Source organism: Erythrolamprus reginae, chromosome 9 (assembly GCF_031021105.1).
Source record: "Erythrolamprus reginae isolate rEryReg1 chromosome 9, rEryReg1.hap1, whole genome shotgun sequence".
NCBI lineage: Eukaryota > Metazoa > Chordata > Lepidosauria > Squamata > Dipsadidae > Erythrolamprus > Erythrolamprus reginae.
This window is the reverse complement of record NC_091958.1, coordinates 32,167,660-32,181,359: the sequence shown is the minus strand read 5'-3', so window position 1 is coordinate 32,181,359 and position 13,700 is coordinate 32,167,660. Positions and strand designations below refer to the sequence as shown.

The following is a 13,700-nucleotide window of genomic DNA, read 5'->3' as shown; positions in this document are numbered from 1 at the left end:
GAGATGATTTTATGGGCAATGCTTAGGTCGTGTTTAAGGCAACATAGTTCTAAGCTTTCTAAACCTAGAATTGTAAGTCTAGTTGCGTAGGGTATTCTATTGCGAGTGGAGGAGTGGAGGGCTCTTTTGCTAAAGTATCTCTGGACATTTTCTAGAGTGTTTATGTCCCATTTCTCTACAGTCCCATTTCTCATTTAGCTTCAACCACAACAACACACGAGCACACAACATATACAAACTTAAAGTAAACTGCTCCAAACTTGACTGCAGAAAATATGAATTTAGCAACCAAGGAGCTGATGCATGGAACTCACTACCAGACTCTAGTAGTATCACCGCCTAACCCTCCAAAACTTTACCCTTAGACTCTCCACTGTTGACCTCGCCCGATTCCTAAGAGGTCAGTAAGGGGCCTGCATAAGTGCACCAGCGTACCTTCCATCCCCTGTCCTAATGTTTCTCTTTTACTAGTATCATGTATATAAATACTATTATATCTTTGTATACCACCAATATATACTTGACAAAACAAAATAAAAATAAAGAACAAGGCCCGCGTCCCATACCAGCTGCTTCTTCTCCTTGTTTCTTGGACTCAACAGTTTCTCTTCTTGCTTCTCCAGTCTGACGAAAGCATCCGGAACCCCCTGCCCTAACCCAACCCTCCCCTCCTCCCTCCTGCTTGCCTGGCTGGCTGTCTCTCCTCCCCTCATCTCTTTCTCCTGCAAAGAAGAACACAACCAGCCAATGTAATCCCCGGAAGAGTTGAGCTGGGTAGGAGTGGAGCAGGGGAGCTTTCTTGAAAGTTGGGGGAGTGGGACAGAAGAGAAGGCAACTCCGTGCTGCTTTTGCTCCTTTTTGAGCCAGGCGAGCAAACGTGGAAGGTGAGTGCCAGCACAGACGGGGCACAAAACAATCAAATTCCACCACCATCAACGATGCAAAAGCTCACTGACTCCACTAGAACCAAAAGTTATGGGCGATGCATGCTTTGTGAGTCTAAATCTCTCTGTTGTTGCTGTTGTTGTTTTCTGCAGGATATTTGGGGGGTGGGAGAGGAAGGCAGCTGGACCGGATCTGTGAACGAGCAAGCTCCTCGGAAGGAGGATGTCTCAATTGTCGGTGAAGGAACATCTGGATGGGATACTTTCAGACTTTGAAGGTAAGTGCTGGAGAAGAGACCAGGCATCTGGGCCAAGGGAGATAGTTTTCGGCTTTCCCAAAGATTGTTGCTCGCCTTTTCTTCTCTGTAGCTTCTGAAATTCAAAGGCTGCTGAGAGATTTGTTTTTAAGTACATTGTCAAAGGAAGGGTTAACTTGTCAATCACTTTGTAAGCCTCCCGGAGGCTTCTCTTTTTATTTTTTATTTTTAAAGGCAATCGGTTTCTTTGGTGCAAGAAAAACCAAATTAGTACAAAGAAGATCTGGTCCTAGATCCTAGGAGACAGACAAGAGCAACCCAATCACACATTTTTGGAAGAAAAGGCTATTTAAAAATCTGAAGAACAACTTGTATCCCATTTCCCCCCTTTATATGTCTTCACTTCTCCTCTTCAGAGGCTATAAAGATAGAAACCTGCTCCTGTTTGACAGATGTTGTCACCAAATCACCTTCTAAAGGAGGCATCTCTCTCTCCCCCCTCTCTATCTATCTCTCTATCTCCATCTATATCATCTATATCTATATCTACGTATACCTATATCTCTATCTCTTGCTCTATCTCTATATCTTTATATCTCTATATCTCTATCTCTATCCATATTTATATCTTTATATCTCTCCATCTCTATCTCTATATCCACCCACCCACCCACCCACCCACCCACCCACCATCCATCCATCCATCCATCCATCCATCCATCCATCCATCCATCCATCCATCTATCTATCTATCTATCTATCTATCTATCTATCAATCAATACAGAGTTCTATAAAGCTGCGTTTTGACAACCCACTGATTGTAACCTAACATTAACCATTGATTATCATGTACTCTAATATTTCTTAAAAGTGTAGTTCTAAAATTCCTGGGGGTCTCCAGAGGCAGTTTCCGTCTCTGAAAAATCACAATGGCCTACAAGCCTACATTGTGGGGTGGGGTGAGGAATCATACAGTATTAAGATGTTGTTAAATAATTATGAGAAGCAGCAGCAGCAAATGTGTCTAATTTTATTTTTAATGTAGTAAAACTCTTTGGGGGTCCTGTGTAATTTTTAAAAGTGAGAAAGGGTCTTAAGAGAAAAAAAAGAAGCACCGATTTAACACACACACACACACACACACACACACATATATATATATATACACACACACACACACAGTGGTCCCCCGATTATTGCGAGGGTTCCGTTCCAGGACCCCTCGCAATGATCGGTTTTTCGCGAAGTAGCGCTGCGGAAGTAAAAACATCATCTGCGCATGCGCAGATGGTGTTTTTACTTCCGCCGCAGCAGCGAGGAGCCGAAGATTGGGGTTTCCCCGCCGCCCACGCAAACTCCTCGCTGCTTCCGCGCCCGCCGCTTGTCCGCCCGCCGCTTGTCCGCCGCCTGCCTGCCCGCGCGCCCGCCCTTCGCCCGCCCACGCCGTTCGCTCGCGCCGCTTCCCAGCTGAGTCCTGAAGCGAACTTCCGGAAGTTTGCCTTTGACGTTTGGCTTCGGGACTCAGTTGGGAAGCCGCGCGGCTGTTTTAAAACGTCGCCGCCGGCATGGGGGGCTTCCTAGCAGCCCCCCAAACCCGGGTTGGGGGTCCGGGGGGTGCTAGGAAGCCCCCCATGCCGGCGGTGACGTTTTAAAACAGCCGTGCGGCTTCCCAACTGAGTCCCGAAGCCAAACGCGGAAGTTCGCCTTTGACGTTTGGCTTCGGGACTCAGTTGGGAAGCCGCGCGGCTGTTTTAAAACGTCGCTGCCAGCATGGGGGGCTTGCCAGCACCCCCCCGAACCCGGGTGGCCAAGCGAGCAGCGAGCGAACGGCGGGTGGCTGGGCGAAGGGCGGGCGAGCTGCGAACGGCGGGCGAGCGGGTGCTGGGGGGGCTTCTCGCGCTCCCGCCAGCAAGAGGGGGAAGACCCAGGGAAGCCGCCCAGCAGCTGATCTGCCCGGCGCCATCTACGCATGCGTGGCCATAGAAAAAAGGGCGCGCATGCGCAGATGGTGTTTTTACTTCCGGGTTGAAAAATCGCCATATAGCCGTTTCGCAATGATCGGGATCGCAATAACCGGGGGATCACTGTATATATATATATATATTAATTTTCAAATTCAGCTTAAACATGTGACACATACAGATAGAATTGTCGGCTATCAATAAAATTAACTGCTTTGGAAATGGCCCTGGGTTGGGCCAAGAGGCAAAAAAGGAGCTGTGATGTTCCTTCAATATACCAGGGTGATTCGACACAAAATGTAACCCTTCCCTGATACAGAGCTGAAGGGATTGGATACTGTAGCGTAGAGGATAATTCTCTGCCTTACAAGGCAAAGGTTGCAGGTTCAAGTCCCAGTGGGTATGGCTAGCTGATGAGGCCAAAATAAGGCCGAAATAGATCTATCCTAGTCTCCCTTAATTTTCAAATTCAGCTTAAACATGTGACACATACAGATAGAATTGTCGGCTATCAATAAAATTAACTGCCTTGGAAATGGCCCTTTCTCTTTCTCCTTTCATATGAAATGTTCTTGCTTCTCCACGCATCAATTTGTGAATTGCATGACTTCCTCGCCTCTCTTTCCAATTGAATCCTATTTTTTATTCTTCTGCCTCCCTATTCATCTATCTTCCCATCTTAGAAATGAGTTTTCTTTTCTCTTAAAGTGTTTATACAGTTTTAACACCCCCTCTTATTCAGGAAGCAGTATTTATGTTCTAAATCTGATCCATGGAAGAGTCAAGATTTATAAAATTGAATGTCTCATTTATTGTGTAGAATTTTTTTCCCCTAACAAGATTTCTCGACTGATAGTTGCAACCCTCCATCCCAAGGGTGGCATGGGCAAACCTCAAGCCAGGGAATTGGTTGAATGAGATTTCTAGAGGTGTGGTGGGGGTGGGGGTCATTCATAGACCTCAAAAACTATTTAAAAGATCAAAAATAGATCCTCAAAGTGTACCACAATTGGTCCCCCAAATGTACATGGCCAAGTGAGACATTTGTTAAGGGACTTTTGTTCCAGTGTATGACTTTTCTCACCACTTTTGTTAAGTGAATCTTAACATGGTTGTTAAGCAGCAGCGGGTTCTAAATCCCTTTACTAGCCAGGTTGCATGCGGGAGGCAGAAAAGCCTCCCAGGGGAGTGAACGGAGCCTCCTGCTGTTGTTGCTCCCACCATTGCTGGTGCACTGCGCATGCATCTCTGCATCTGTGGCATGCGCACATGTGTGCCCGGTCGAGATTTTGCTCCTGTGCATGCGCAGGAAACAAAATCTTACGAGGAGACGTGCAGGCGCTGAGATTTCAGCAAAATCGCCCAAAATCGCACGCGTCCCCTCAGGAGATTTTGTTTCGGACGCGTGCACTCGCCAGAGTTGTGGAGCTGTGTATGCAGCCCAATTTTTGCCACCAGTGCGATGGTGTCAACAGTACTGGAAGGAACCCGCTACTGGCTGGAGCTACTGGTTCTTAGAACCGGGCCGAACCGGGAGCCGCCCCCTGCTGTTGTCCTTGTTGACTGAACATGTCAGAAGGGTGCAAAAGGAGGTCATGTGACCCTGGGACCATGCGTAAATATGAGCAAAGTCTCCAAGTAACCGAATTCTGATCATGTGACCACGGGGACGATGCAATGGTCGTTAAGTGTGAAAAACCTTTTTTCCAGTTCTGCTGTAAGTTCAAATGGTCACTAAATGAACCATTATAAGTTAAGGAATCATTTAACTCAGGGGTAGGCAAAGTGGGCTCTTCTATGACATGTGGACTTCAACTCCCAGAATTCCTGAGCTAGCATGAACGGCTGAGGAATTCTGGGAGTTAAAGTCCACAAATCATAGAAGAGCTAACATTGCCTACCTCTGATTTAACAGGACCACCAAGCCTGTTGCTTTTTCTCCCTTAGAGAATTTGACTTGCTCGGTTGCCAAATTTTTAAATATCTGAAGCTGCAAACAGCACAGGGCTGTGAAAACGAAGGTGGTGGCAGGGATCGAATTCAAAACAAGTCCATACCGAACAGGCTTTTGGGAGAAGGAGTTTTCTCTCAGGCTTTCCAGGGATCTACCTTATTTTATTTTTTTGCAAAAAGCTTTTTATTTTTTCTCTATCAATCCATACATAACTCCACATACCTCTAGATATTACAATAAATAACATGATTGTACATTTTAATCAATCGTTCGTAAATTCTCTTTATATATATGACCATTTATTCCAGGTATATTTTACTGAAATTGTATTGCTCCTAAATCCTGGAATTTCTACCAGTTAATTTCAAAAAGGAAATCCTTAGTGATCTACCTGAGCTCAGTTCTAAATTATCCCTGAATTCTGCCTACAATCTGGACTGGGTTTTGAACTCTTTTTGCCCTGAGATATGCTGAGAACCAACACAATAGGAAGATAGATAATGAGAAGAATGGGAAGTTATTCCTTTTCTCTTTTTTTACAAATTAAAAACTCATTTAATTTTAATAATTCACGTAATAAAATCTTGTTGATGTAGGATTACCACAGTCCTTAGAATATGTACATTTATAGGAAAGAAACTTTGTTCTTAAGTGTTCCACATTATACTGTATATAAACACTTTGGATGTGGTGGGAAGTTATTCCAGTTTGCTAATGCATTTCTGCTCGTTTACATTTCTGGATCGAATCCAAAATGGAGGCCACCGAGCAAGCTGGATGGTTAAGGACAGAATGTATGGGTTCTATCCTGCAAAGTTGGTGCATTTTGCTGGGGCTAAGTCACAAGTGAGGGCTGTCTGTCACCCCGAGTTAATTTTTTTTGCAATTTGCAGAGCCCCATAGGCCAATTGCCCAGAGTTTTGAGACATTTGAGAAGATTGGTAGCCTGAGAAGCTTTTTGATTGAAAAAACAAACATACCTCCCCCTGCAAACCAAATGAAAAAGAAAAAAAAAACACGACCCTTTTGTCTTTCATCCTTTCTCAGCTCAGCATCCCAGCAATATTTATTTTGGAGCTGGTTAGCCTTAGTAAATCTAAAAAAGAAACAAAAACGAAAATGACACGTTCCAAGGAACTGCCGGACAGGCTAGCAGCAAACAGCCCAACCAAAGAATTTTTCAAGATCACTCCCACCGACAGGGCAAGCTATTGGAATATAAACTGAGAGTAAACCCTATTCCTTTAATAGCACTGATGGTGTTGCCTCGTTTATTTATTTATTTTATTTATTAGATTTGTATGCCGCCCCTCTCCATCCTCAGATAAAATACAGGAAATAGTATTAAGGGCAGACTAAATGGACCAGGATGTCTTTTACTCCGTCAATCAATCTTCTATCAACAGTCCCATTTCTCATTTAGCAGTCTTTGTAGCAGTGTCTGCATTCACACATTATTTGGGGCCATAAATTCAGTTCCATGATTTTTAGGTTGTGTGAACACAGCCCTTTCAGATCATGGTCAAGCAAAGCAGGGCATAATGTGAAGTCCTGTAGCTGGGTCCACCAATCATTTTTTGCTCGGTTTGGTTTTGGCTTAATACTAGCATTAATCAAGCCATTATGGAACAGAAGCCACATTTTATGACTTACCATGTTGTGTAAACCAGGACTATGGCTTAAATCTGTAGAGATTCTTAGTCATCCAGGTCATGGTTGTCCCAAAAGTGCTTATTTTTAGGAGGACTTTCTTGTTTTTCTTTTGAAGATGTTTCACGTCTCCTCCAAAAAGCTTCTTCAACTCTGACTGGATCCTTTCATTCCCCACCATCCAGTCAGAGCTGAAGAAGCTTTTCGGAGGAGAAGTGAAACTTCTTCAAAGAAAAAAACAATTGACTCCTGAAAAAGCCCCCTTTTTATTTATTTTATTTTTATCTATTGGATTTGTATGCCGCCCCTCTCCGTAGACTCGAGGCAGCTAACAACAGTGATAAAAAACAGCATGTAACAATCCAATATTAAAACAACTAAAAAAAACCTATTATAAAACCAAATATACATACACACATACCATGCATAAATTGTAAAGGCCTAGGGGGAAAGAGTATCTCAGTTCCCCCATGCCTGACAGCAAAGGTGGGGTTTAAGAAGCTTATGAAAGGCGAGGAGGGTGAGGGCAATTCTAATCTCTGGGGGGAGCTGGTTCCAGAGGGCCGGGGTCGCCACAGAGAAGGCTCTTCCCCTGGGTCCTGCCAAACGACATTGTTTAGTTGACGGGAGCCGGAGAAGGCCCACTCTGTGGGACCTAACTGGTCGCTGGGATTCGTGCAGCAGAAGGCAGTCCCGGAGATAATCTGGTCCGGTGCCATGAAGGGCTTTATAGGAAATAACCAACACTTTGAATTATGACCAGAAACTGATCGGCAACCAATGCAGACTGCGGAGTGTTGGTGTAACATGGGCATATTTGGGGAAGCCCATGATTGCTCTCGCAGCTGCATTCTGCACGATCTGAAGTTTCCGAACGCTTTTCAAAGGTAGCCCCATGTAGAGAGCATTACAGTAGTCGAGCCTCGAGGTGATGAGGGCATGAGTGACTGCGAGCAGCGACTCCCGGTCCAAATAGGGCCGCAACTGGTGCACCAGGTGAACCTGGACAAATGCCCCCCTCGCCACAGTTGAAAGATGGTTCTCTAATGTGAGCCGTGGATCGAGGAGGACGCCTGAGTTGCAGACCCTCTCCGAGGGGGTCAGTGATTCCCCCCCAGAGTAATGGATAGACAGATGGAATTTTCCTTGGGAGGCAAAACCCACAGCCACTCCATCTTATCAGGGTTGAGTTTGAGTCTGTTGACACCCATCCAGACCCCAACAGCCTCCAGGCACCGGCACATCACTTCCACTGCTTCGCTGACTGGACAATGGGTGGAGATGTAAAGCTGGGTACCATCTGCATACTGATGATACCTCACCCCATGCCCTTGGATGATCTCACCCAGTGGTTTCATGTAGATATTAAATAGCAGGGGGGAGAGGACCGACCCCTGAGGTACCCCACAAGGGAGCAACCTAGAGGTCAACCTCTGAGCCTCCACTAACACCGACTGTGACCGACCAGAGAGGTAGGAGGAGAACCACTGAAGAACAGTGCCTCCCACTCCCAACCCCTCGAGCCGGCGCAGAAGGATACCATGGTCAATGGTATCGAAAGACGCTCAGAGGTCAAGAAGCACCAGGACAGAGGATAAACCCCTGTCCCGGGCCCACCAGAGATCATCCATGACAAAGGCAACACTTCTAAGCCCCTTAGTCTCAGACCATTACTCAGTTGCTCAGAGAGGAATACCATGTTGGGTGCATACCCCCCCTCGTGAGTTGGACCGTGTACTACTTGGATCAGGTACATGGCTGTCATGGTGGCCATGAACTCCTGTGCCAGTCCAGAGGTTTCGCCAAGTGATGGCAAGTTAAAGTCTGGGGAACCATACCGCCAACCCGGCTACCTCCTTGAGTAGCACAGGCAGGGCTTGTGGCATGCAGCTGGGAGGCAGGTACGTGAGAAACAAGCCCACCTGAACCCCTAAGTCCAACTTCACCAGGAGGGACTCGCAACCCGCAATCTCTGGAGCAACGAGTCTATGCAGGCAAAGGCTCTCCCTGGCTATAATAGCCACTCCTCCCCCCCTTCCCTGGGGTCGAGGTTTATGCCATATCTGAAACCTGGCTGGGCAAATTTCAGAGAAAGGAACTCCTCCCTCCGGGCCCAACCAGGTTTCAGTTACACATGCCAGGTCGGCCTCCTCATCCAGGATCAAATCCCAGATGAAGAGAGCTTTATCTACCACCAACCTGGCATTGAGTAGCAGCAGCTTGAGCCCAGGGCCAGAATTACACTCGTCACCAGTATTCTGGGTTGAGTTCACAGAGCCGGAACAAGGGATCATTGTTAAACAGCGATCACTCCTTCCCCTGGAACGGCTAGCTCTGTGGCTCCCGCCATATCTACCTTCCCCAGCAACACCGGAATATTCTGACCCTCTGCCACCCCAGAGATAGGTGACCTCCCCCCTCCTGCCTCTCCAGTGCTAGGTAGGCCAAATATATCATTTACATCATTCCCATTCATGATGTCCCCTTGGGACATGATCATGGCTTGTCCCCCAATCTTTGATTAAAGCAAGCCACAGATTAACAGCATATATGACTCTAACTCAACTGTGGTGAATATCCATGACAGATTGTCTAATAAATGTGAAGACTTTGTAGCCACGATGCAAAAAGTATGTTGAGGCTCTAGAAAGCATGCAGAAAAGAGCGACAAAGATGATTAGGGGACTGGAGGCTAAAACATAGGAAGAACAGTTGCAGGAACTGGGCAATGAAAAGAAGGACCTGGGGAGACATGATAGCAGTGTTCCAGTATCTCAGGGGTTGCCCCAAAGAAGAGGGAGTCAAGCTATTCTCCAAAGCACCTGAGGGTAGAACAAGAAGCAATGGGTGGAAACTGATCAAGGAGAGAACCCGTCTCCTTATAAGGAGGCACTTGTGCGTCCCCTCCTCAAGAAGCCTTCCCTGGACCCAGCCGTGCTTAATAACTACCGTTCAGTCTCCAACTTTCCCTTTATGGGGAAGGTTGTTGAGAAGGTGGTGGCGCTCCAACTCCAGCGGTCCTTGGAAGAAGCTGATTATCTAGGGCCTCAACAGTCGGGTTTCAGGCCCGGTTACAGCACGGAAACTGCTTTGATCGCGTTGATGGATGATCTCTGGCGGGCCCGGGACAGGGGCTTGTCCTCTGTCCTGGTGCTTCTTGACCTCTCAGCGGCTTTCGATACCATCGACCATGGTATCCTTCTGCGCCGACTGGAGGGGCTGAGAGTAGGAGGCACTGTTCTCCAGTGGTTCTCCTCCTACCTCTCCGGTCGGTCGCAGTCGGTGTTAGTGGAGGGTCAGAGGTCGACCTCTAGGTTTCTTCCTTGTGGGGTGCCTCAGGGGTCGGGCCTCTCCCCCCTGCTATTTAATATCTACACAAAACCGCTGGGTGAGATGATCCAAGGGCATGGGGTGAGGTATCATCAATATGCGGATGATACCCAGTTGTACACCCCATGTCCAGTCAACGAAGCAGTGGAAGTGATGTGCCGGTGCCTGGAGGCTGTTGGGGACTGGATGGGTGTCAACAAACTCAAACTCAACCCAGACAAGACGGAGTGGCTGTGGGTATTGCCTCCCAAGGACAATTCCATCTGTCCGTCCATTACCCTGGGGGGGGGAACTATTGACCCCCTTGGAGAGGGTGCGCAACTTGGGCATCCTCCTCGATCCACAGCTGACATTGGAACATCATCTTTCGGCTGTGGCGAGGAGGGCGTTTGCCCAGGTTTGCCTGGTGCACCAGTTGCGGCCCTATTTGGACAGGGAGTCATTGCTCACAGTCACTCATGCCCTTATCACCTCGAGGTTCGATTACTGCAACACTCTCTACATGGGGCTACCTTTGAAAAGGTTCGGAAACTCCAGATCGTGCAGAACGCGGCCGCTAGAGCCATCGTGGGGCTTCCCAGATTCACCCACGTATCTACAACACTCCGTGGCCTGCATTGGCTGCCGATCAGTTTCCGGTCACAATTCAAAGTGTTGGTCATGACCTTTAAAGCCCTACACGGCACTGGACCAGAGTACCTCCGGAACTGCCTGCTACCGCACATATCCCAGCGGCCGATAAGGTCCCACAGAGTTGGCCTTCTCCGGGTCCCATCGACTAAACAATGTCATCTGGCGGGCCCCAGGGGAAGAACCTTCTCTGTGGCGGCCCCGCCCTTCTGGAATCAACTCCCCCCGGAGATTAGAACTGCTCCCCCCCTCCTTGTCTTCCGTAAACTACTTAAGACCCACCTATACTGCCAGGCATGGGGGATTTCAGACACCTTTCCCCCAGGCTTATTATAATTTATGTTTGGTATGTATATGCTTCTTTGGTTTTTAATTATGATAGGGTTTTTAGGGTTTTTTTTTAATATTAGGTTTGTGCCAGTATAATATTGTTTTTATCGTTGTTGTGAGCCGCCCCGAGTCTTCGGAAAGGGGCGGCATATAAATCTAATAAATAATAATAATAATAATAATAATAATTATTATTATTATTATTATTATTATTATTATTATTATTATTATTATTATTAACTTAGAAGTAAGGAGAAAATTCCTGACAGTTAGAACAATTAATCAGTGGAACAGATTGCCTCCAGAAATTGTGAATGCTCCAACACTGGAAGTTTTTAAGATGTTGGATAGCCATCTGTCTGAAGTGGTATAGGGTTTTCTACCTAAGCAGAGAGCTGGACTAGAAGGTCCCTTCCAACTCTGTTGTTATTATTATTATTGTCAAGAACGTTGTCAAGATTGAGAAATAGGGAATTTGTTACAGAAATCCAGTTTTGCTCCATCTGGTTAAACCAAGTAAAGTTGTCAATAAAAATTTTATGTTTTGAACTGTTGGTGTGTTTGGGGCAAATAGAAAACCTCAGAGGGATTATATGTGTATGTAAAACAATTTTATGGCAGTTTCACGCCACTTATATTAGCTTGAATTCCAACTTTAAAAGTACCTCTTCAAACAGCCCTTAGCATACCCCAACCCTTATATAAACATGTTAAAGTACATAGAGGGAAGGTACAGTATATCTTAGGTAGTAATTTTTTTCTCCTTATATACATTCACCCATGCAAATATACTGCCATGTTTTCTGAATTTTTAGCTTAACTTTTCTGGTTGGTTAACCACTTTTTACTGGTAAAGTAAGGAAATCTATAGAGCGGCATTTCTAAAACTTATCTACTTTAAGATGTGTGGACTTCAACTCTCAGCATTCCCCAGTCAGCATAGCATGCTGGCTGAGGAATGCTGGGAGGTAAAATCTATATATTTGGACGTCGTCAAGATTGAGAAATTCTGCTTATGAAAGTTGCTTGGGATTCATTTTTTATCGGTGCACATCAATTGTGGGTTCCTACCATAATGGATAAGGATGCCACACTGGTAGCAAACGTTGAACTACGCATGCTTGCCCTGCATGAGTCCCAGCATGTTTGTGCTTCTGCCCATGCACAGGAAACAAAATCTTGCGAGAGGACGTGTGTGTGCCTGAGATTTCAGTGATTTTTTTGCTTTTGTGCATCCGCAGAAATCTCGCACACACGCGCATCCCCATGTGGGATTTTGCACCCTGCACATGCACAGAAGCAAAAACATTCTGGGACAAGGAAGCGAAGCTGTGTGCACAGAGCACCGTTAGTGGCGGGGATGATCCACGCGCACAAGAGACCAACTCTTCCCTAGGGGCACTTATTTCCCAAATAAAATACAAACAAGACTCTTTAGTGATGATAAAAATGTGGGTTCCTTTCAGTTCATGTCTGATGCATATTCTGTTTATATTTCTGGATGTGACCAAGGCCTAAACTTCCCTTTTGTGTTTTTGAATGTATGTTTGGAACTTGTATTTGAATACAAGTTCACAAATCACCAAACCATTGTTTGTTTTCTGAGGTTTACAGTATATGGACCTGCAGTGACAGTTGGAAGGGACCTTGGAGGTCTTCTATACCACCGTCTTGCTGAAACAGGAGACCTATACCAATTCCAGACCAATGATTGTCCAATCTTTTTTTGAAATCCTACAGTGAAGGAGCACCCACAATTTCTGCAGGCAAGCCATTCATGCCACTGATGGTTTTCTCTGCCAGGAATTTTCTCAGTTCAAAGCATTTTGTTGATAATCTAATAATGACTTTGGGACCATCTCCTACCATATACCTCCCATTAACCGATAAGGGCCCACAGGGTTGGCCTTCTCTGGGTCCTGTCAAGCAAACAATGTCAACTGGCAGGGCCACAGAGGGAAGGGCCCCTAGAGATCCGTCCCCTCCCACACTCTACTGGTCTTCCGCAAAGCTGTAAAGACCTGGCTTTTCCAGCAGGCCTGGGGCTGTTGACCGAATGAGATACTATCTGGATCTGGCCATGAGAGATATTTAGAGATATGCATGGCTTTTACTAGGGTTTTGTAATTATTTTTTAATCTGTTCTTTTAAATATTGTTTTTGTTTGTTGTAAGCCACCCAAAGTCCTTGAGGAATTGGGCGGCATATAAATTAGATTAATAAATAAATAATAATTAGATTGATAAAATGAGTAGATTCATCTAACATGCTACGGCAAGGGTGAAATGCTCCCAGTGTGCTCGTGCCTGTCAATCATCGGGGAGCCGGTTGTGAAGGGAGCGCGAGGCTCCACCCACCTGCCCAGATGCCGCCATGTGGGTTCTTCTGCCCTCTGTGCACACGCAAAGCGTTCTGTGCATGGGCAGAAGGTAAAGGCACCTAAGTGGCGGTGTCCGGGTGGGTGGGTGGAGCCTCGTGCTCTCTTCATGACTGGCTCTCTGACGACTGACAGGCATGGCCAAACCAGGGGCATTTCACCATTGTGCCTGGGCATTGTTTACAAACTCCCAGTTCTGGATTTAGCCACAAATCACCCCACTGCCATCTTTCTCAGCCTCAAATTAAAGGAAGAAAAGTATGGACACCAATTAAAGAGAGAGAAGCAACTGGAAGTTTGGAAAAACAGACTTCCGGTTTGCCCAT

At 46.2% G+C, this 13,700-nt stretch overlaps 1 protein-coding gene across 3 annotated transcripts in view; it reads left to right on the top strand.

The window, feature by feature from the left end:
* The first annotated feature begins 687 nt into the window (after window positions 1–687).
* Window positions 688–13,700, top strand: part of SEPTIN12 (septin 12) — a 164,673-nt gene continuing 151,660 nt past the window's right edge. For 2 of the 3 annotated variants that reach the window (XM_070760793.1, XM_070760798.1), the window contains exons 1-2: window positions 688–884; window positions 1,038–1,162. In XM_070760793.1, coding sequence (XP_070616894.1) covers window positions 1,108–1,162 — 55 coding nt within the window. In that variant the 5' untranslated portion in view covers window positions 688–884; window positions 1,038–1,107. The remainder of the gene's footprint in view (window positions 885–1,037; window positions 1,163–13,700) is intronic. The other variant, XM_070760795.1, reaches the window with a different exon arrangement.